Here is a 24,865-nt window from a genome sequence, read left to right as displayed (position 1 = left end):
CGGTAGAAGCCACAGTCACCTCTCAGAATAATCAACACTAAGACCCTCCAGAAGGCTGGAGAGAGGGGAGGGAGATGATCGCATCGGGGTGAAGCGGCCCTGGATAGGAGCAGACACGTGGGCGCGGGAAACTGAGGCAGCTCCTCCCGGGGGGCTTCTAATTTCCCTGTGGAATGGGAAACAGGTCACCAGCTCGTCGCTGAGGGGCAGGCAGGGACCAGAGATAGGAAGCGTGCAGTTTTGAAACAGCCATGGTGGAGTCGGCAATCATCTCAATATAGAAACAAGGTCAGACTGGCGGGTCACATTAAGAGTAGAGTCAGCCGGCCGTGGGAGCGCACACTGGGAATCCCGGTACTTGGGAGGCTGAGACGGGAGGATCGCGGTTCACGGACAGCCTCAGCTACTTAGTGAGGCCCTCAACAACTTAGTTAGACCCTGTTTCAAAATAAAGAATAAAATGCCGGGCGTGGTGGCGCACGCTTGTAATCCCCGCGCTTGGGAGGCAGAGACAGGAAGATCGCGCAGGTTCGAAGCCAGGAGCGCGCTGGCTTAGGAGACCCTGTTTCTAAATAAAAATATAAAAATAGGTCTGGGAGTGTAGCCCAGAGGTAGAAGGGCTTCCAGGAACCCCAGTACCACCAAAAAAAAAAAGAATAAAATATAGTGCTGGGGGCATAATTAGTGGTAGAATGCCCCGGGTTTAACCCCTAGTACCGCAAAATAGGAAAGAAAGAGAGAGCCGGGTGTGGTGGCGCACGCTTGTAATCCCTGAGCTTGGGAGGCGGAGACAGGAGGATCGCGCATCCATTTTATTTAACTCTGGCCAAGAGGCGGAGAGAAAGGCGTGCAGGGCCGAGGGAGGTCACTGCAGCTGCAGGTTCTGATCTGAGCTCAGGCCTGGTTCTACTAGTCGTTAACTATGTAACATTTAAAAGCAAAGATTTTTATTTTTTTGGTACTGGGGATTGAACCCTAGGAGCAGTCTACCACCACGCTACATCCCCAGCCATATATATATATATATATATATATATATATATATATATAGTGTGTGTGTGTGTGTGTGTGTGTGTGTGTGTGTGTGTGTGCGCTGTGTGTGTGTGGTACTGGGGTTCCTGGAAACCCTTCTACCTCTGGGCTATACTCCCAGATACCTATTTTTTATATTTTTATTTGGAAACAAGATTTCATTAAGTCGCAGAGGGCCTCACTAAGTAGCTGAGGCCGGCCGCAAACCTGCGATCCTCCTGTCGCAGCTTCCCAAATTACTGGGATTACAAGCATGCACCACCACATCCTGCTTCTATTTTATTATTTTATTTTGAAACAGAGTCTCACAAAATTGCAGAAGGCCTCACTAACTAGTTGCGGCTGTCCTCGAACCTGCGATCCTCTTGTCTCAGCCTTCCAAGTCCTGGGATAACAAGTGTGCACCACCATGCCCAGCTAGGAGGTGGCATTTATTTTGTTTGTTTGTTTGTTTGTTTGTTTTTGAAGTACTGGGGGTGGCACCCAAGGGCTTTCTAACTCCAAGCTACACCCCAGCCCTATTTTTTAGTCTTTTAGTTTTGAAACAGGGTCTCACTGAGTTGCAAAGGGCCTCACTACCTCTGGGTACACTCCCAGACCTATTTTATATTTTATTTGGAAACAGACTTCGAGCCTGCACGATCCTCCTGTCCAAACCTCCCAAGATCAGGGATTATAAGCGTGCGCCACCACGACCGGCTTTTTTTTTTATTTATTGTGGTGCTAAGGCTCGAACCCAGGATCTGGCACATGCAAGGCGCATGCTCTACCACCGAGCCACTTTCCCAGCCTTTTCTGCTGGCTTGCATGCCTACGATCAGAGTGTTTCTTATACTGGCTTACGGTGTGGATAAAACATATGTAAAAGGTACTTTTAATATTGAAATTGACATGAGCCATTATATCTATCTCAGAACTGGGGAGGTTGAGAAAGACAGCGTTCAGCAACCTAGTGAGACCTTGTTTCAAAGTAAAAAATAAAAAAAAAGAGCCGGGGATGTAGCTCAGAGGTAGAGTGCTGCTGGGTTCAATCCCCTATGATACAAAAATAAATAAATTTACACCAAGTTTTTGTTTGTTTTTTTGGTGGTACTGGGGTTCTTGGAAACCCTTCTACCTCCGGGCTACACTCCCAAACCTATTTTATATATATATTTTTGTAAACAGGGGTCTCCTAAGCCAGCGCGCATGCGCGGCTGGCTTCGAACCTGCGCCATCCTCCTGTCTCCGCCTCCCAAGCGCGGGGATGACAAGCGTGCACCACCACGCCCGGCCTATACACCAAGTATTATTAAGAAGCAACATTATTTCCCTGTTCCCTAGAGAAAATGGCCACATTGTCTATTCTAATCTTAAGAACTCAATTTTTCTACCATAAACATTCCTTTTTTAATTGTTTTTCAAAGAAAATTAAAACCTTTTCTAGACCAGAAGGAGACATTTTAAAAACACGCAGTCAGATTTAAGAATTTCTGAGCCACTGTAACAGTCCGGTTACCTTGCAGCATGCATCTGTACGCGGACTCCGAGATGGCGTAGATGTGCGGCGGCATCTCGTGGCGCTTCTTCCCTCTGTACATTTCAATAATATTCTCAGAGTAGATTGGAAGGTTCTTGTAAGGATTTATGACCACACAGAAGAGTCCGGAATAAGTCTAGAATAAAAATAAAATTCAGTGTTAAAACAAACAGAAAAAAAAAAAATTACAGCGCTGCACTTAGCTAGTCAGGGTCCAATCAAGAGACAGAAACAACATAGGAATTTAAACAGATCTTTATCCTTCAAGTAATTAATCTACCTCCCAAATTCAATTTAGCCCATCAGAGTAATTTCCTACTATGAACCACAAAGACTTTGTTTTTCTCTGTGGTACTGGAGATTGAACCCAAGGCTGCTCTACCTTTGAGCTACACTCCAGCCTTGTATTTATATATATATATTTGTACTGGGGATGGAATTAAGGGGCAATTTACCTCCAAACTACATCCCCAGCCCTGTTTTGTTTTTCCTTTTTCCTTTTTTTTTTTTTTTTTTTTTTTTGCAGTACTGGGGATGGAACCCAGGGGCATTCTACCTCCAAGCAAAACCTCCAGCCCTATTTTTTATTCCTTATTTTTGAAACAGGGTCTCACTAAGTTGTGGAGAGTCTCGCTAAGTAGTTGAGGCTGGCTGCGAACCCACGATCCTCCTGTCTAAGCCTCCTACGTACTGGGATTACAAACGTGCGCCACCATGGGCCCAGATCATCCTACCCCCCCCCTTTTTTGGTGGTACTGGGGTTCCTGGAAACCCTTCTACCTCCGGGCTACACGCCCAGACCTATTTTATACTTTTTTAAAATTATTATTATTTGGAAACAGGGTCTCTTAAGCCAGCGCGGCTGGCCTCAAACCTGCGCAATCCTCCTGTCTCCGCTTCCCAAGCACGGGGATCACAAGCGTGCGCCACCACGCCCGGCCGACCCTACCCCTTTTTATTTCTTATTTTGAAACAGGTGCTCAGTAAATTGCAGAGGGTTTTGCTAAGTTGTTGACGTGGCCTCAAACACTTGATCCTCCTGTCTCAGCCTCCCAAGTACTGGGATTATAGGCATGCGCCACTGCATCCGTCCCATAGTTTATTGAAGGGCACTTTTCTGGATTTAGTTTCCTCAACAATAGAAATAATGTGTGCTTCAAGACTTCAAAAGGCTACAATATGGTTCCAATCGGGTATTATTTGCCTTTTACACCCATTCTCTCATAAGTGAACAAGCTATGTAAAGCTCATTAACGTCGGTTCAGATTCCTCACTCCAACTATCTTTGTTTATTTGTTTGTTTTGGTACTGGGGACTGAACCCAGGGGCATTCTACCTCTGAGCTATACCCCATCCTTATTTATTTTTTTATTTGGAAATAGGATCTCACTAAGTTGCGGGGTCCTCTCTAAAATGTGGAGGCTGGTGGCAAATCTGGGATCCTCCGGTCTCAGCCTCCCAAGGACCAGGATTACAAGTGTGCGTCCCACGCCCAGCCCATCTAACCTTTGAGAAGAGACCATTTGCCAATATCTAAGCATCAAAGAAGAGTATTCATAATGCTCTGAAAAGGCTGTTAATCCTTTTTCAAAGCAAGTATTTGTGTAAAACAGGATTTTTCTTCAAAGACGTCAACCAAAACAGCTATTACAACAAATGGAATGCAGAGGTACATAAGGGAATCCATCTGTTTTTTTGCTAAGATATTAAAAAGATTTACAAATATCTAAGTTTTTACTCTTCTTGTTTTTTTAAACATAAATTTTTAAAAACATACATTTTTAATTATTTTTATTTTTTTTGCGGGTCTGGGGATGGAACCCAGAGGCATTTGACCTCCGAGCTACACCCCCCGCCCAACTTTTTATTAATTTTGAAACAGGGTCTCACTGAGTTGCAGAGGGCCTCACTAAGTAGCTGAGGCTGTCTGCGAACCGTGATCCTCTGGTCTCAGCCTCCCAAATGCTGGGATTACTAGCGTGCGCCACCACGCCCAGCTTAAAAACATAAATTTTTAAAACAAATTTTTAGGTTAACTTATAGGTTTACTGTAATTTTATTTATCTATTTATTTATTCATTTATTTATTCATTTATTTATTTACTTACTTATTTGCAGTACTGGGGATGGAACCCAGGGGCATTCTACCTCCAAGCTATAACCCCAGCCCCATTTTTTTTTTTTTAATTCTTTATTTTGAAACAGGGTCTCACTGAGTTGCAGAGGGCCTCACTAAGTAGCTGAGGATGTCCACGAACCATGATCCTCCTGTCTTAGCCTCCTGAATGCTGGGATGACAAGCTTGCGCCGCCATCCCCAGTGACTAGAATTGTTTTTAAATAAAATAATAAAGATTCAAACTGTGTTTAATTTCTAACATAGTAAATATAAAGCACACATATTGGTGCCCTCAAAAACTGTGCATGTGTGTTATGTGTGCATGAGAGAGAGTGAAAGAGAGAAATAGTCAGACAGACTGGGTACTGAATGCAGAAACATTCTACCTCTTTCTCTGAGCTAAACCCCTAACCCTATTTTATTTTGAAACAGGGTCTCACTAAGTTGCTGAGGCAGGCTGTGAACCTGAGATCCTCCTGTCTCAGCCTCCCAAGTACTGGGATTACGGGCATCAAAAACTTTTAAGAAAGCTAGGTGCAGTGGCTCAGTCTTATAATCCCAGTACTTGGGAGGTTGAGATAGAAAGATTGAGTTCATAGCCAGACTCAACTACTTAATGGGGCCCTCCACAATTTTGTGAAATCCTGTTTCAAAATAAAGAATAAAAAAATAAGCCAGGTGTGGTGGCACACACTTTGCAATCCCAGCATTTGGGAGGCTGAGACAGGAGGATCATGGTTCAAGGATAGCCTCAGCTACTCAGTGAGGCCCTCTGCAACCTAGTGAGACTCTGTTTCAAAATAAAGAATAAAAAATAGGGCTGGGGGTGTCCTTGGAGGTAGAATCCCCCTGGGTTCCATCCCCAGTACTGCCGAAGGAAAAAAAAAAAAAGAAAGAAAAGAAAAAAATAGAGCTAGATGTGGTGACACAGGCTTGTAATCCCAGTACTTGGAAAGCTGAGACAGGAGGATTGCAGGTTCAAGGCCAGCCTCAGCTAGTTAGTGAGGTACCCCAAAACTTAGTGAGACCCTGTTTCAAAATAAAGAATAAAAAGGCTGGGCGTGGTGGCGCACGCTTGTAATCCCAGAGCTTGGGAGGCTGAGATAGGAGGATCACAGTTCACAGACAGCCTCAGCTACTTAGTGAGGCTCTCAGCAACTCAGTGAGACCCTGTTTCCAAATAAAATATGAAATAGGTCTGGAAGTATAGCCCGGAGATAGAAAGCCTCTGGGTTCCACCCCCAGGACCACAATAAATAAAATAAATACATAAATGAAATAAAGAATAAGCCGGGCATGGTGGCGCACTCTTGTAATCCCAGCACTTGGGAGGCTGAGACAGGAGGATCACGCAGGTTCGAAGCCAGCCTCAGCTACTCAGTGAGGCTCTCGGCAACTTAGTGAGACCCTGTTTCCAAATAAAGTATAAAGTAGGTCTGGGAGTATAGCCCGGAGGTAGAAAAGCCCCTGGGCTCCACCCCCAGTACCACCAAAAAAAAAAAAAAGAAGAAGGAGAAGGAAGAAGGAGGAGGGGGAGGAGGAGGAGGAGGAGAAGAAGAAGGAGGAGGAGAAGGAGAAGGAGGAGGAGGAGGAGGAGGAGGAGGAGGAGGAGGAGGAGGAGGAGGAGAAGGAGGAGAAGGAGAAGAAGAAGAAGAAGAGGAAGAAGAAGAAGAAGAAGAAGAAGAAGAAGAAGAAGAAGGAGGAGGAGGAGGAGGAGGAGGAGGAGGAGGAGGAGGAGGAGGAGGAGGAGGAGGAGGAGGAGGAGGAGGAGGAGGAGGAGAAGAAATAATAATAATAATAATAATAATAATAATAATAATAATAATAATAATAATAGGGCTGGGAGTGTAGCTTGGAGGTAAAACACCTCTGGGTTCCATCCCCAGTGCTGTAACTGGCCTAGGAAATAGAAACCTTTGCTGATCAGGTAAGTATAGCAATCATTATTCAGAATTTACACTGTAGACACTTAGGACTTTGGAGTTTTTAATTGTCCACAGACTGATTTCTGAGAATATTCTATAAAACTGATTCTATGAACTGTTGAAAAACAGGAGGGATGGAAACAGCTCCCAGACGTGAAGGCCTTTGGAAAGGCGCTCACAGTCACTCTGTGGCATATGGAAGAGACATTTTGTTTAAGGTGATCTGGTCAGACCAAACTCAGACAGCAAGAGGACACCACAAAGCTGGAGGACGGGGTACTCGGCTGCCGTGGGCCCACCTCCCCTGGGAACATGACGGGAGGCTCACTGACAGCCACGTTCATCAGGGCTGACACCTGTGGCAGCTGCTCCCAAAAAGCCCTCTGGAGACCACTCTACTTTGAATACTAGTTACCCACGCTAACACAAGAGAAAGGCCTGCTTAAAAATTCAAGGGATCCCATGTATTGATTTGCCTTTTAATTTGTTGTGCCTTTGGTGTCTTGTTGATAACGTGTTTATCTGTGCCTGTGTGTTGTAGTGTTGGACCTATGCCCTCTTCAAGGAGCTTCAAGGTCTCTGGTTTGATTTCCAAGTCTTTGATCCATCTTGAGTTGACTTTTGTGCAGGGTGAGAAAGTGGGATTAACTTCCAATTTTCTGCATATGGTTAACCAGTTTTGCCAACACCATTTGTTGAAGACACTGTCTTTTTTCCAGTGTATGTTTTTGGCCCCTTTGTCAAAAATCAATTGGCTGAAAAAGTGTGTGGACTTGTTTCTGGGTCTTCTATTCTGCTCCATTGGTCTATGTATCTGGTTTTTTTTGCCAGTACCATGCTGTTTTTATTACAATGGCTTTGTAGTATAGTTTAAAGTCAGGTATTGTGATTCTTCCTGCACAGTTTTTGTTGCTGACAACTACCTTGGTTATTCTGGGCTTTTTGTTATTTTATGCTAAGTGAGATTAGTCAGTCACAAAAAATAAGAAAGCAGATGCTTTCCCTAATATGTGAGAGTTAGGGAGAAATGGGTCATAGGAGGAACTCTAGATGAAAAAGGAAATCCTAAGGAGGAGCAAACAAGGCAACCTAAAGGAGGAGAAAGGAGGGGGGAAGAGGAAAATCTCTAAAACACACCATGTACTTAAACATATCGAAGTCAACCACTAAGCCGAGCAAGGGAGGGAGGGACGGGGAGGGGATGGGGTGGGAATTGGGTAGGGGTTAAATCAGCGATGTGTACGTGTATGTGCACACAAGTTTTTTACCCCAATATGTTGTATGAATATAATGCACCAATAAAAAAAATTTATAATAAAAAAAAATTCAAGGGACCATCTCTCTGGCTGCTCTTCCAGAATCTTGCAGGCTCCCAGCGGGATGCACTTCCTTCTTAGATTAAAGGCTTAGAAGGGGACAAAGGCAGAGGACATCTGCCAGGTCACCAATCCCCAGCCTGGGGAAGGCCGTCCATATCAGAGTAGAAAGATGGAATCGGTCCCTTGTTTGCCTGGGGCCAGATCCATGACTGTCCCCTCCTTCGGATGATCTTCCAAATCTTTAGATCCCTGGTATTCTGGGAAGTATGCATACACCTTGAGGAACGCGGCTTCCCCCAAGGCCTGCCAGACCGGCATCTATAGCACTTTTCCCCAAGGAAGCCTCTGGTCTAAACTAGTCTAGCCTCCCTCTGCTGCCCTCAGGACAAAGAGGCGGTGAGAGACAGTAAAGACACGCCAGTGCGAAAGGCGTACAGCGAGGTGTGGCCACAGACAGGGGCTGTGCACAGTCTGTCTCAGAAAGCTAGGGGAGTGGGCGTGGGGGCGCACGCTTGTCATCCCAGCATTCGAGAGGCTGAGACAGGAGGATCGGGGTTCGCGGCCAGCCTCAGCTACTTAGTGAGGCCCTTTGTAACTCAGTGAGACCCTGTTTCAAAATGAAGAATGAAAAATAGGGCTAGGGTGTAGCTCGGAGGTAGAATGCCCCTGGGTTCTATCCCCAGTACCAAAAAAAGAAAAAAAAAAAAAAGCCAGGGGAAAGGATTTTAAATGTTTTCACCATAAAGAAATAAAGAAATAGCATTTGACCAGAAAGATGTGTTTAACCTCAATGAATGCTCATGTCCTGAAATAGTACACGGTATCCCATCCATATACATAATTTTTGTATTTTTAGGTGTTATTATTGTTGTTGTTGTTGTTATTATTATTATATATTTATTATTATTATTATTATTATTATTATTTTGTGGTACTCGGGGTTGAAACCAGGGGTATTCTACCTACAAGTTAAACCCCCAGCTCTACTGTATGTATGTATGTATGTATGTATGTATGTATATATGTATGTATGTTTTGCAGTACTGGGGGTGGAACCCAGGGACAGTCTACCTCTGAGCAACACCCCCAGCCCTATTTTTTTTTAATTCTTTATTTTTATTTTGAAACAGGGTCTCGCTGAGTTGCAAAGGACCTTACTAAGCAGCTGTGGCTGTCCGCAAACCGCGATCCTCTTGTCTCAGCCTCCCACATGCTGGGATTACAAGTGTGCGCCACCACGCCTGGCTTTTAGTCTTTATTTGGAAGCAGGGTCTCACGAAGTTGCGCAAAGCCTAAGTAGCTGAGGCTGGCCACAAACCTGCTATCCTCCTGTCTCGGCTTCCCAAGTACTGGGATGATAAGCGTGCGCCACCACGCTCAGAAAAAAAAATTATTTAAAAAATACTTTATTAAGGGTGAAAAAAGAGAGTGTGTGTGTGTGGGGGGGGGGTACTAAGGATTGAACCCAGAGGCGTTCTACCTTCGAAGCTACACTCCCAGCCTGATTTTATTTCTTATTTGGAAATAGGGTCTCACTAGGTCGATGCGCGTCTCGCTGCCTGCTGAGGCTGTCCTCGAACCTGTGATCCTATGTCTCTGCTTCTCAAGTATTGGGATTACAAACATGTGCCGCCTTGCCCAGCTCTCAGTACTCTTTTATGGAGTTCAATTTACATAAATTAACAAATCATAACCAGACACCAAGGAATTTCTATACATATGATCTGACTTTTTCACTAAAAATTAGAATATAACCCATCACGAAGCTGTACATTCTACACTGCTTTCCTGACATGTTAAAAACTACAGATGGGCAAAAAAGAAAGACAAAAAGATAAGCAGAAAGAAAAAAGAAAGAGAAAACCTCCAAGAAAGTTAAGACACACAAATTGAGTTTAAGATTCATACCACAGACAGCACGTGAACTGACCCTAACGGACATGTTTAATCAGGGTTAACTCCAACGTGCATGTTCTGAGGACTGGATTGCAAAGGTGAGGAAGTCTTGCAAATGTGAATGCATCCTCAAAAAAAAAAAAAAAATTAAATAAGTTCCCCACAGTCACTAAAGAGAAACAGAAAAAATGCTTGAGTAAAAATGTTTAATAAACATGCCGGGCGTGGTGGCACACGCTTGTAATCCCCGCGCTTGGGAGGCTGAGACAGGAGGATCGCACGGGTTTGAAGCCAGCCTCAGCTACTTAGTGAGGCTCTCAGCAACTTAGTGAGACCCTGTTTCCAAATAAAGTATAAAATAGGTCTGGGAGTATAGCCTGGAAGTAATAAGCCTCTGGGTTCCGCCCCAGTACCACTAAAAAAAAAATTTAATAAACTGGTAAGCCAGGCATGATGGCACATAGCTGCAATCCCAGTACTTGAGAGCCTGGGACAGGAGAATCGAAGGCTGGAGGGCAGCCTTGGCTACTGTGCAAGACCCTGTTTGAAAATAAAAGGGCTGGCTTGCCAGGCGTGGTGGCGCAACTCAGTGAGACCCTGTTTCAAAATAAAAGAATAAGCTGGGCTTGGTGGTGCACGCTTGTAATCCTGGCGCTTGGGAAGCTGAGACAGGAGGTCTCAGGTTCGAAGCCAGCCTCAGCTACTTAGTGAGGCTCTCAGCAACTTAGTGAGACTGTTTCCAAATAAAATATAAAATGGGTCTGGAGAGTATAGCCCAGAAGTAGAAAGCCTCTGGGTTCCATCCCCAGTACCACCACCAAAAAAAAAAAAAAAAAGAAAAAGAAAAAGAAAAGGGCTGGGAGTGTAGCTTGGAAGTAGAATGCTCCTGGGTTCAATTCTCAATACAAAATATATATAAATCAAGCCGGGCGTGGTGCACGCTTGTAATCTCAGCAATTGGGAGGCTGAGACCTGAGGATCACAGTTCAAGGCCAGCCTCAGCTACTACTTAGTGAGGCCCTTTGAAACTCAGTGAGACCCTGTTTCAAAATAAAGAATAAAAAACAGGGCTGAGCCGGGCGTGGTGGCGCACGCTTGTAATCCCTGCGCTTGGGGAGGCAGAGACAGGAGGATCGCGCAGGTTCGAAGCCAGCCGCGCGTGCTGGCTTAGGAGACCCTGTTTCCAAACAAAAATGTAAAAAGTAGGTCTGGGAGTGTAGCCCGGAGGTAGAAGGGCTTCCAGGAACCCCAGTACCACCAAAAACAAAAAAAAAAAAAAAAAAAAAAACAGGGCTGAGGGTGCAGCTCGTAGATAGAATGTCCCTGGGTTCTATCCACAGTACAAAAAAAAATAAACATATATATATATATGAAAGTACTTGAAGACCTCATTTCCAGCTACAAGGAAAATTAGCTCAAATATTGGGCTCTTGCATAAACTGATCATTGAACTCATATGAACCCCTTTCACCTTCCTCCAGGGCTTGTAGTAGGAGGGAAATTTGCTATTAAATAATTTCTCTGGAGACCTTTAAGTTTGCGTTAAATCTCACTCGGCATATGAACAGGCACACACGATATCGAGCACCTTCGAGACGCATACTCTAGCTCTGAGGACAACAGATACACACGAAACCCAGCAGCCACAAAACAAGGCAAGAGACAGGGAAAGAGAGGGATCAAGGGGCTTTTTAAATGGCGGAGGAAGCTCTGGGCCAGGACACAAAGCACACCCCGGCACGCAACGGCCATCAACATCCTGTGAGAAGCTCTAAAACTGGATACAAAACTCAGGCCCAGATGCTCTTTGATGCTCTTCCGAATGACTGCTAGGTCCAAAGGAGGGATAAGGAATTCCTATTAAAACAGCAGGCGCGAAGGGCTCTGACAGTCACAGGATTAAACAAGGGTAGTTCCACTCGCAAAGCTGGAAATGAAGGCGCTGGGACAGCTCACTCGGGAGAGCGGTAGACACGGGCTGAAAATAGCCTATACCACGGGATGGCAGCGAAAAGCCTAGAAGGTCACCCTGAACAACGGAGATTTCCTCTGTAGGTGATGAGGTATCAGATTCAGGAAAGTGCTTTAGCAAAGCAGAAAGCTGGCGGGCACATGGAAAATCGATTGCGGGGACAGGAGGAGAGAAGCAGGAGGTGGACAAGGTGGAGACCGCGCCGCAGTGCTGGCGCCGGAGCAGCCCTGGACCAGAGAGGGGGCCGCGCAGACCCCGACCCCGGGTGGGTGGGTCACCCAGACGCTGGATGCAACTGGGCCTTGACTGCGCCCGCTCAGAAAAGCTCACATGGAAAAAAGCCAGTCAGGCCCAAGGCGAGGAGGATGCAACGTTCCCCAGCTTGATAGACTACGAAAGTTACGGGTGAAGAAAAAGATAATTTGCTTTCCAGGAAGCCTAATGAGCCCCTTTCCAGACTGAGCCAGCGAGCAGGGAGGGCAGAGGAAAATAGCAACTCGAATCAGAGAATGGAATCCAGAGAGCTTCAAAGACCTGAGCGAGAAGTATGTACGACCACACGGCTGCAGGCTTTGCCGGAGACGTAAACACCTGCGCACACACAGGGACGACCCGCAGCTTTACAGACACGCTGTGTGCTTCTCTCTATGCTGAGCGCTCTGCCCGGGCTGCCACCGCCTCTGTCTGGTGCCGGAAGATGTTACTCACCCTTTAAGGATCAGGCTTCTGTTTAAGGGGATATGGGAGGCACGGTGATGCACACCGATGATCCTAGTGCTTGGGAGGCTGAGACAAGGAGGACTGCGGGTTCAAGGCCAGCCTCAGCAACTTAGCGAAATTCTCAGCAATCTCATGTTCAAATTAAAAGGGCCTGGGAAGCCGGGCGTGGTGGCGCACGCTTGTGATCCCAGCATTCGGGCTGCAGAGATCAGAGGATGCCGGTTCACAGACAGCCTCAGCTACTTAGTGAGGCCCCTCGCAACTCAGTAAGACCCTGTCTCAAAAACAAAGAATAGCGCTGGGCGTGGCGGCGCACGCTTGTCATCCCCGCACTTGGGAGGCCGAGACAGGAGGATCGCGCAGGTTCGAAGCCAGCCTTGCTGGCTTAAGAGAGCCTGTTTCCAAATAAAAAAATTAAAAATAGGTCTGGAAGTGTAGCCCGGAGGTCGAAGGGTTTCCAGGAACCCAGTACCACCAAAAAAAAAAAAAAAAAAAAAGACTAAAAAATTAGGGCTGGGGGTGTCACTTAGCACTAGAATGCCCCTGGGTTCCATACCGCAAAAAATAAATAAAATAAAATAAAATAAAATAAAATAAAATAAAATAAAAGGGCTTGGGGTATAGCTGGAAGGTAGACTACCCCTGAGTTCAATCCCCACAAGGAGGAGAGGGACAGAAGGAGGGAGGGAGAGAAGGAAGGAAGGAAGGACAGACGGACAGAAGGAAGGATGGACTTGGATAGTGCTCAACAATGACTGCTCCAATTCTTGGGTGACTAGCAGAGGAGGACCCTCGTATGGCACAAACCAGGCTGGCACAACCTAAATGGACTCACTATACTCAGTGCTCAATCTCGGCTTCATAAAGTGAGCGCCAGCCTCGCGCTAGGTGTCTGCTGATCAGCCTGTCTAAGGCCTGGGTCCCATGGCCAGTCTATAGGAAGAACCGAGAAATCACAACCAACTAACTCCACAAGGCAGGACATCCTACAACACCACTTATCCATCTTCCCGAATAAAAAGTAGGAGCCGAGAGTAATCCTAGTACTTGGGAGGCTGGGAGAGGAGGATTGTAGGTTTGAGGACCGTCTCAGCCAGCAGTGAGACACCCGTCAACCTAGGGAGGACCCTGTTTCAAAATAAAAACAAAAGCTGAGCATGGTGGCACACAGCTCTAATCCCCGTACCTGGGAGGCTGAGACAGGAGGCTCGCAGGTTCAAGGACAGCCTCAGCAAGAAAGGAGACCCTCATCAACCTAGCGAGACCTTGTTTCCAAATAAGAAATAAAATCAGGCTGGGGGTGTATCTTGAAGGTAGAATGCCCCTGGGCTCAATCCCCAGTGCCACCAAAATAAAAGAGAAAAAAAGGAGGGGAAACAGATTAGAAGAGACATAATAACCAATTCACACACACACACACACCCCTATACACCTATTCTGGATCCTAAGTTGAAAAGATCAACAATTTATAAGATGTTTTTGAAACATAAGGGAATCTGCAAAGTCTAAATATTTGATGCTATGGAATTACTGTGATTGTTATTTAGACAGATAATAGGTACGAATCCTAAACACTCTTGCTGACCAGCAAGAAGCGAAGCAGAGCTTTCAGCTGCAAACAAGTCTAAGAAAACAAAATTAAAGAGTTTTGGCCACCCAGGAGGAGGTACAGGCTGGGACCAATAAACACCCCAATCCTGAGATCCTGAGGGCCACGCCCTAAAAATCTAGACTGTACCAGAAATAGACCAGCCCTCACACAGCCTGAGGCCTAGCTGGCCGGGACATCGACCCCTGACTGAACTAGATGACCTAGTTCCCCTTGGCCCAATTGCCTACCAAGAAAACCTTACAACAGGCGTAATGCCATCCAGAGCCCCAAATTATCCCCACAAGAACCAGGAATCGCGATGCAAGAAGTCATGAGTAACACCCATCACACGTCTAGAGCCCGAGTCTATTTTTATTGACTTGCATTATTGTCTCAGCTGTTAACATATTCCAGTAACTAAAAGACATGGTGGAGAATTCTGGCAGAGAACCGGAAACTATAAAAAGAAAATTCTAATGAAAATTCTAAAACTGAAAGATGCAGTCACTAAAATAGAGAATTCAATGGACGTGTTTTAAGAGCAAATCAGATACAGGTGAAGAAAGAATTAGGCCCCTGACACATTTGTCAGAAGAAAATAGCCAGACAGACACATGGGAAAACAAGAATGGAACCGTAGGGGACACGAGAGCCACGGGGGACAGGGCGGACAGGTCTGATGTACGAGGCATCTGAGTCCAAGAGGGAGGAAGATGGATGGTACCGAGCAGGGACAGAGAGGATGGAGCCAGGTGTGGTGATGCTCACCTGTAACCCCAAGACTCAGGAAGCTGAGACAGGAGGATCACAGGTTCAAGGATAGCCTCAGCCAATAGTGAGACTCTCATCGACCTAGCAAGACCCTGTTTCAAAATAAAAATAGGGCTGGGGGTGTAGCTTGGAGGGTGAAGGTCACTGGGTTCAATCCCCAGTACTAAAAAATAATTAATAAATAAATAATTTATTATTAAATAAATAATAAATGAAGGAATTTTCCAAAACCAACAGAAGGCATCACGCCACAGAGTCAAAAACATTACAAACCCCAAACTAAACATGTAAAAGTTTACCAAAGCACATCATAGTAAAACTATTAAAAAAATCAAAGACAAAAATAAAATTTGAGAAACAGCCAGTGGGATAAAGGGGTACAGATTACCTTCCAAGGAGCAAGAATAAAATTATAAACTGAATTTTCAAAAGAGAAAGACGGAAGGGGAAATTCAGTGCCAATATATCCCAAATCCAGCCAAAACAAATACAGGAATTTAAAACCCAAAGGAGAACCGGACACTTTCAGAAAAATAAAAGAGACCTTTCTGAAAGAAAGGTTAAACCAATGTGGTGGTGCATGCCTATAATCAGAGTACCTGGGAGGCTGAGAAGAGAGTTTCCTGATTCAAGGATAGCCTTGGCAACATAAGCAAGGCTCTCAACAACTTAGACCCTGTTTCAAAATAAAATAAATAAATAAATAAAGCTGGGCATGGTGGCATATGCCTGTAAACCCAATACTTCGGAGGCTGAGACAGGAGGATCTCAGGATTGAGGACAGCCTCAGCAAGTAGTGAGACTCTCAGTAGCCCAACAAGACTGTTTCAGAACAAAACAAAACAAAAAATTTTTAAAGAGCTGGCAGAATGTCCTTGGGTTGAATCGCTTAGTACCACAAGAATGAATGAATGAACAAAGAAAGAAAGAAAAATAGAAAGAAAAGTAAAAGTTAGATGTAAGGAAAAGAAAGCAATAGAAAATGTAAATGGATAAAATTAAATGAATATTAACTACCAAAAGTAATGAGCATCTTGAGGGTTTTAAAATACAAAGTAAACAACCATAGCGTGTAAATTAGAAGACAGCAAAGGGTGTTCCGTGTTCTCAGGCTCCTTATTTTTTGAACTCTCCATCATCTTTAATACCAAGGACACAAAGTTAGAATAGGCAACTACTTAGAACAGCTGAGCGAGTAGCAGAAATGTGTAGCTTCTGATAAAAAGAATAATAAAAGTCGCTTAATTTATAAAAGGCTAGCCGGGCGTGGTGGCGCACGCTTGTAATCCCAGCGCCTGGGAGGCAGAGACAGGAGGATCGCGCAGGTTCAATGCCAGCCTCGCTGGCTTAAGAGACCCTGTTTCCAAATAAAATATAAAATAGGTCTGGGAGTGTAGCCCGGAGGTAGAAGGGTTCCATCCCCAGTACCACAAAAATAAATAAATAAATAAATAAATAAAATAAAACTATAGCAAATTTCATTTGTGGGGGGTTACTAGGGATTGGATCCAGGGGAATTCTTCCTCTGAGCTATACTCTCGACGTTTTTTATTTTTTATTTTGAGACAGGGTCTTGCTAAGTTGCTGAGGGCCTTGCTTCACTGCTGAGGCTGTCCTCAAATCTGTGACCTCCTGTCTCAGCCTCTCAAGTCCTGGGATTACAGGCATGTACCACCATGCCCAGCAGCAAATATCACTCTTAATGGTTGACCTTCCTCTGAGATCAGGAAAGCATGCTTCCTGTAAGTCCCAGACAGTGCAATAAAGTAAGAAAAAGAATAAGAACTGGATAAAAAAAAAATCTTGTCTGCAGATAATATGAATGTGTTTGTAGACATCCTAAAGAATCTTTGGCTAAACTATTATAACCAATAAGTAAACTTCATAAAGTCACTGAATATAAAGTCAATATAAACTTTAACTGTAAAACCACTATTTCTACAAATTAAGTACATATTATATACACATCACACGGACAAAATCTGAAACACCATTTAAATAGTATTCGGGAAAAACAAATATCTAAAGATAAGTCTAACAAAAGATGTACACTGTTTCTACTAAGAAAACTATAAAACAATATTGAAAAATTGTTTCAAACAATATTGAGAAAATAGGTGAGTATAAGCAAAAATTAAAGATTAATTATTATAAAGATCTAATTTCACCCTCAAATTGATAGAATCAGTAAAATTACAACAAAAATTCCAACAGGGTATTTTGTGTGTATGTATGTATGTATAAAAAAATGATATAATACAATGACAAAGAAAACAGTTCAGAAGATTTGGACACTAGCCGGGCGTGGTGGCGCACGCTTGTAATCCCCGCGCTTGGGAGGCTGAGACAGGAGGATCGCGCAGGTTCGAAGCCAGCTTCAGCTACTTAGTGAGACCCTGTTTCCAAATAAAGTATAAAATAGGTCTGGGAGTATAGCCCGGAGGTAGAAAGCCCCTGGGTTCCACCCCCAGTACCACCAAAAAAAAAAAAAAAAAAGATTAAGATGAGTCAAAGGGATGGTATTTGTGCGTGCGTACGTGCGTGTGTGTGTGTGTGTGTGTGTGTGTGTGTGTGTGTGTAGGTAGAGTAAAGCAAGAGCAAAGCCTGGGCTCAATCCCCAGCACTGGAAAAATAAACAGAAACAGATGCATAAAGAATGAGAAGCTAGCAGTGGATTATTGCACTATTTCTCACTGGTCTTTTAAACCTTACCCACATGTTTCTAGGTCTTGTTTGTTAAAAGTCTAGTCTGAAGACCTTGTTTTCTGCTGGGACTCTGACTAAATCAGGCTAGAAAGCTAAACAGGCCCATCCCCTGACCCAGGAATTCTACTGCTAGCCATACACCAGACACAGAAAGGCTTGCCTGTTGTACCAGGTACACAGAGAAGGCCATTGATGGAAGGCAATACTCATACTAGTACCAAAACTGGGAAAAAACCAATGTACGAAGCTCATTGAGAGTTATATTGGGTCAAAAATCTTAAAATCGAAGCCGGGCGTGGTGGTGTAATCCCAGCATTCGGGAGGCTGAGACGGGCCGGGTCGCAGTTTGCGGACAGCCTCAGCTACTTAGTGAGGCATTCCGTAACTTAGTGAGACCCTGTTTCAAAATAAAAGAATAAAAAATAGGGCATGGGTGTAGTTCGGAGGTCAAATGTCTCTGGGTTCCATCCCCAGACCCGGAAAAAAAAAAAAAAAAAATCATACGATGGAATACTACATTCCAGCGAACTAAGCCCGGTGCAGAGGCGCATACCTGTAATTCCGGTACTTGGGAGGTTAGGACAGGAGGATCACTGGTCCAGCATATGGTAACTTAGTAAGACCCTATTTCAAAATAAAAAAATGAAAAGGGCTAGGGATGTAGATGAGCAGTAGAACGCCACTGGGTTCAACCCCCAGGACCATCAAAAACAAAAGAAGAAAAAACTATTTAGCTTTTTTTTTTTTTTTTAATTTCAGAGCTTTTGACATAAGAAACTGAGGGCCCCAAGACGTCTCATTTTATATATATTGCATAATGTATGTAGACGCTGAGTCTCATAAATGTGCATTTATTCATTTTAAACAACAATAAACACATAATATGTACTAACAAAAATTTCTTTCTTTTTTTTTTGTGGTATTGGGGAAACCCAGGGGGCATTCTATCTCCAAGCTATACCCCAAGCCCTAGTTTTTTTGTTTGTTTGTTTTTTGTTTTTGCAGTACTGAGGATAGAACCCAGGGGCATTGTACCTCCGAGCTACACCCCCAGCCCTGGTTTTCATTCTTTATTTTGAAACAGGGTCTCACTGAGTTCAAAGGGCCTCACTAAGTAACTGAGGCTGGTCGCGACCCTGCGATCCTCCTGTCTCAGCCTCCCCAAATGCTGGGATGACACGTGTATGTCATCATGCCCGGCTCAGACTATGCTTTATATTGAAAGAGGGTCTCACTAAGTTGCAGAGGGCCTCACTGAATTGTTACCTTCCACCTGCTATCTAGACCTGCAATCCTCCTGACTCAGCCTCCCAAATACTGGGCTTACAAGTATGCGCCACCACGACCGGCCCCGTGTGTGATTTTTAACTTCATGCGAACCTCATTTGGAAAACAATGACTGGCTCACTGAATTACACAAGTCCTCCAAATGATGGCATTTCACTATGACAGCAAAATAAAAAAATCAACATACATTATTATCAGCATCTATCACATCAGAAAGTTTATGTTGTTGTTGTTGTTGTTGTTGTTTTTTGGTGGTACTGGGGTTCCTGGAAACCCTTCTCTGGGCTACACTCTGGCCCACACTTGTAATCCCCGCGCTTGGGAGGCTGAAACAGGAGGATCGCGCAGGTTCGACGCCAGCCACGCTGGCTTAGGAGACCCTGTTTCCAAATAAAAATATAAAAATAGGTCTGGGAGTGTAGCCCGGAGGTAGAAGGGCTTCCAGGAACCCCAGTACCACCAAAAAAATAAATTAAATAAATAAATAAATAAATAAATAAATAAATTTGGAAATAGGGTCTCTCTTAAACCAGCAAGCCTAGCTCTGAACCAGCGCCATCCTCCTGTCTCCGCCTCCCAAGCGCGGGGATTACAAGCGTGCGCCACCACGCCCGGCAGAAAGGTTTTAAAGTATCCACAACCTGTCAAGTTCACAGTGGTAGATGCAAGTTTCCCACAATTCTAATTTTCATGTAAAAACTCCAATTTTACTGTTGATAACAAATACAATCAGTTGTTTTCCTTAAAGCAACAAGCTCACTTTCTTTGCAAGAAAATGTCTGCAAAACTTTCTTTGCAAGAAAATGTCTGCAAAATGCCTCTGTTTGTGTGTGACCATAGCTTGTCCATCAGCCATTCTATCAAATAAAAATGGTGTTCTAGCTGGGCGTGGTGGCGCACGCTTGTAATCCCCGCGCTTGGGAGGCTGAGACAGGAGGATCACACGGGTTCGAAGCCAGCCTCAGCTACTTAGTGAGGCTCTCAGCAACTTAGTGAGACCCTGTTTCCAAATAAAGTATAAAAATAGGCCTGCGTGTATAGCCCGGAGGTAGAAAGCCCCTGGGTTCCATCCCCAGTAACTAACACACACACACACACACACACACACACACACGCACGCACGCACGCACGCTAGTAAAAAGGGCAAATAACATCTTCATATTATTAAGAAAACAGTTTTGACCTCTCAGATCCCTTGAAAAGGTCTTGGGGCTCCCTAGAGGACACACACATACCATACTTTGAAAGTAATGGATTACACTAACACAAAATAATACGGAACTATAAACGGATCTTGGAAATGGAATACTAAACAAAACAAAAACACCTATCGACACAAAAGACTACATACTACGAGATCCACTTATAAAAATTTCAAAAACAGGCCAAACTAAACTATACTGTTTAAGGATGGTTATTTAGTGAGTAAAACACACAGGGTGATTTTAACACACTTCTCTCAGTAACTGATAGCTCACGCCTACGAAAATTAGCAAGGCTATAAAATTATCAAAGATTTAGACAACACAGTTCAAAGGCTTAAATCTAACTGCCAAATATGGAACCCTTCGCTAACAGAATACACATTCTTTACAAACACACGTAGCCAACAAAAATTGGTAATATACTACCCAAATCAAGTGTAAACAAAACAAGGACTGAGCCGGGCGTGGTGGCGCACGCTTGTAATCCCAGTACTTGGGAGGTTGAGACGGGAGGATCGCAGGTTCACAGGCAGCCTCAGCTACTCAGTGAGGCTCTCTGCAACTTAGTGAGACCCTGTGTATAAATAAAGAATAAAAAATAAGGCTGGGGGCATGGTTCAAAGGTAGAATGCCCCTGGGTTCAATATTCAGTACCGCAAAAAAAAAAAGACTGATATTATAAGTATAATATGTTTTGTGATGAAGTTACTTTAAAAATAAATAATTTTAAAAACAAATAAATAATTTAAAAAACTGACACTTATAATGTGAATTTTTTTTCTTTCTTTTTTTTTTTCAGTACTAGGTATGGAATCTGGGGCGCTTAACCATTGAGCTACATCCCCAGCCCTTTTCTGAATGTTTAACAGGGTTTCACTAAATTGCCCAGGCTGGCCTTGAATTTACAATCTTGCCTGACCCTCCCAAATAGCTGGGATTACAGCAAAGTAGACTTTTAAATGGTTCCCAGGTCGAGGAAAAAAAATCATAATAAAAATTAGAAAATATTTAGAACTGAGTATTAAAAATGCTACATGAAGCTGAGCGTGGTGGCATACACTTGTGATCCTAGTACTTGGGAGGCTGAGACAGGAGGATCGCAGGTTCAAGGACAGTCTCAGCAAGTAATGAGACCTTCATCAACTTATGCAGACCATTTCAAAATAGAAATAAAAGCCGGGCGGGCTGGCACGTTTGTAATCCCCGCGCTTGAGAGGTGGAGACAGGAGGATCGCGCAGATTCGAAGCCAGCCTCGCTGGCTGTTTCCAAATAAAATATAAAATAGGTCTGGGAGTGTAGCCCGGAGGTAGAAGGGTTCCATCCTCAGTACCACCAAAAAATAAAATAAAATAAAATAGGACTGGAGGTGTAGTTCAGAGGTCGAATGCCCCTGGGTTTAATTTCCAGTGCCACAAAAAATAAAATAAAAATAAAATAAATAAAATAAAAATGCTAAATGTGACGTGAGCTGAAACAGTATTAGAAGACACAGTTTTAAATGGTTTTTATCAGCAAGGTGACTATTAATGAGCTGAGGATTTGGAGATCAGGAAGAATAAATTCACAGAAAATAGTCAAATGTGGTGGCGCACGCTTGTCATCCTAGCACTTGGGAGGCTGAGACAGGAGGATCGCGGTCCGCAGACTGCCTCAGCTACTTAGTGAGGCCCTTTGCAACTCGTGAGACCCTGTTTCAAAATAAAGACGAAAAATAGGGCTGAGGGTAGAGCTCGAAGCTAGAATGCCCCTGGGTTCCATCACCAGTACTAAAAAAAAAAAAAGTTACTGAAAGAACAGTTACAAACAAAATACACTGTTCTTCCTTTTATTCTTTGTCTCTCCCCATCAAAATCTCCTTCCCCTTTCCCTCTATCTCCCTCCCCCCTCCTGCTTGCAGCTCCCTAGGGTGTCCGGTGTGAGGAGGAATCTGGCTCCTTTTCACACCGCCGCCCTCCATGCTCTGTGGGTGAGCACACCCTCCAGCCCTGCACCACGTTACCATCTGGCCACAGTCTCTGAGATTTCAGGTTCTCTCACTCCCCCGCCCCCATAACCCTGTCCTTCAACGGTGGCATTAAAAGCTCCAGCCCCCTCCTGCCCAGACCCCATTCCTACTGAGCCTGCTGCCAGAAACCAGCAGCGAGCTACCTTCTCTCTGTGCTAGCCATGGAGACGCAGGTCCCCCATCCTCACGGGCCTCGAGCCACAGCACTGGGCAGACTACAAGGTGGCCTCCCCACGCTGGGCCTCAGCTGGATTCCCAAGCTTCTTCCGTGTCCTTGGCTTCACCCTTTTCTAACATCTTTCCACTCCCTTCAAACCACTCCTCCAGCCTCCGGCCCTGCTGCCTCCTCCTCTCTTCTTTTGCAAGCTACCTCACAGAGGAAAGAAGTAAGGGAGAGGAGGAGGCTGGACGGGAAAAGCCACAGCCCAGGCCGAGCCAGCCGCTGGTTTCTGGGTCCGCCCTGGCTGGCTCCCTCTGCATCATACTCCTCTTTGCTGCCTCAACTAAGGCCCTCCACAGATCCGCTGTGGGGCCCTCCTCCTCTTACACTCTCCCGCATCCCTATTTTATTTCCTTAGGGGACATATCAAAAAGGCGGGAGCCGGGCCCGACGGGCTCACCATCCAACCTCAGCACCGAAACATAGTAGATGCTTAGTCAATATCCTAGGTACCCTAGTTCCTGTAAGAACACTTGTTCTCATGGATGAAGTTTTGTTTTGTTTTGTTTGCAGGTCTGGGGATGGAACCCAGGGGCATTCGACCTCCGAGCTACACTCCCTGCCCTATTTTTTTTTATTCTTTATTTTGCAACCGGGTCTCACTGAGTTGCGGAGGGCCTCACTAAGTAGCTGAGGTTGTCCGCGAACCGGTCTCGGCCTCCCGAATGCTGGGATTACAAGCGAGCGCCACCACGCCCGGATGGATGAAGTTTTGAATTACTCATGAGCTTCGGTAGCATGCTTCTTGCAAAAAATTCAAGTACCATTTTCCAATCTCAGACTACTTCCGATCTCAGACTGTTACTGAGTCCTGAGTCATTTTCTACTTGTCTTCATTCCAAGTCTAATCCAGGCTACCTTCTTCAAATCATTGCCGCCTCCGTCTACCACCCCCTCCAACCTGTTTTGCCATTCTAGGGCCCCTTTAGTATGTGGCTTCACTTTTCCTCTCTATCTATCCCCTATTGAGGGAGGTGTGTGTGTGTGTGTGTGTGTGTGTGTGTGTGTGTGTGTGTGTGTGTGTTATTGGGAACTGAACCCAGGGCATCTACCTCTTGAGCTATACCCTCAACCCTATTTAACTTTTTGTTTTGAAACAGAGTCTCACTAAATTGCTGAATTACTGAGGCTGGCCTCAAACCTGTGATCCTGTCTCAGCCTCCCGAGCACTAGGATTACACACATGTGCCACCATACCTGGATCCTTTTTTTTTTTTTTGGTGGTACTGGGGTTCCTGGAAGCCCTCCTACCTCCGGGCTACACTCCCAGACCTATTTTTACATTTTTATTTGGAAACAGGGTCTTAGAACCTGCGCGATCCTCCTGTCTCTGCCTCCCAAGTGCAGGGATTACAAGCGTGCGCCACCATGCCCGGCTCTTTTTTTTTTTTTTTTTTTTTCCTTTTCAGTACTGGGGATGGAAGCCAGGGGCATTTGACCTCTAAGCTACATCCCCAAACCTATTTTTTATTCCTTATTTTGAAACCGGGGTCTCACCGAGTTGCAAAGGGCCTCACTAAGTAGCTGAGGCTGTCTGTGAACCGCGATCCTCCGGTCTCAGCCTCCCGAATGCTGGGATTACAAGTGTGTGCCACCACGCCCAGCTGCTCCTTATTATTTTTAAAACTTCTATACAGTTTGGATCTTGACTACCTCCCAAAGGCCCCTGTGTAAAAGGCTTGGTTCGTGGCGAGCCTCAGCTACTTAGTGAGGCCCTCCGCAACTCAGTGAGACCCTGTTTCAAAATAAAGAATAAAAAAATCGGGCAGGGGGTGTAGCTCAGAGGTCGAATACCCCTGGGTTCCATCCCCAGACCCGCAAAAAAAATAAATAAATAAATAAATAAATAAATAAAAGGCTTGGTCCCCAGCCTGTGACACTATTGGAAGGTTTCAGGGCCTCTTGGAAAGAAGTTAGTCCACTAGGGGAGTGCCCTGGAGGGGACACTGGGACCCTGTCCATCTCCCTCTCCCTTCCCCCATGCACTGAGGTCAACAGGTCTCCCTCCAAGACGCACTGGGACAAACACAGACTGCAGTGGCAAGCCGAAATAGACCCTTCACAGATACGTCGGGCAATCTGTCACAGTAATGGGAATCTGACCGAAACACACGGTTAACATGTGCAACATACTTCTCCGCTGCTACCCACAGGCCAACCACAGAGCAATGGCAGCCTCCGTCTCACCCTCAACTGCTTCCTCTTAAAAACCTCACCCTCATCTCTCCTGCTTCCCTGTTCCCAAATGACGCTCTTCTTGCTCACCACGGAAACCTCTAGCCTGAAGTCCCCCCGCTCTCTCCGCCCGGATAGAGACTTGTTTTCCTATCATGCTGCTGCCTACATCCTCCTCCTAATCCAATCCTCCTTATTGTTTTTCTTCGGGTACTGGGGACTGAACCCAAGGGTTATTCTATCCCCGAGCTACACCCCAGCTTCATTTTTTATCTTTTGTTTTGAAACAGGGTCTCACTAGGTCGCGAAGGGCCTCACTAAATAGCTGAGGCTGTCTGCAAACCATGATCCTCCCGTCTCAGCCTCCCGAGTACTGGGATTATGAGTGTGTCTCATCGTGCCC

At 44.9% G+C, this 24,865-nt stretch overlaps 1 protein-coding gene across 4 annotated transcripts in view; it reads right to left on the bottom strand.

Annotated features, from left to right (window-relative positions):
* The window catches only part of MYH10 (myosin heavy chain 10), a gene marked incomplete at both ends in the record, with an annotated part of 167,806 nt that overhangs the window by 128,272 nt on the left and 14,669 nt on the right, over window positions 1-24,865 (bottom strand). For all 4 annotated transcript variants that reach the window (XM_080714203.1, XM_080714206.1, XM_080714204.1 and 1 more), the window contains one exon: window positions 2,531-2,687. In XM_080714203.1, coding sequence (XP_080570329.1) covers window positions 2,531-2,687 — 157 coding nt within the window. The remainder of the gene's footprint in view (window positions 1-2,530; window positions 2,688-24,865) is intronic.

Source organism: Muscardinus avellanarius (assembly GCF_963383645.1).
Source record: "Muscardinus avellanarius genome assembly, chromosome: 16".
Classification (NCBI taxonomy): Eukaryota; Metazoa; Chordata; class Mammalia; order Rodentia; family Gliridae; genus Muscardinus; species Muscardinus avellanarius.
Note: the sequence above shows the minus strand (reverse complement) of the source record. Positions and strands in the feature narration are given on the sequence as shown.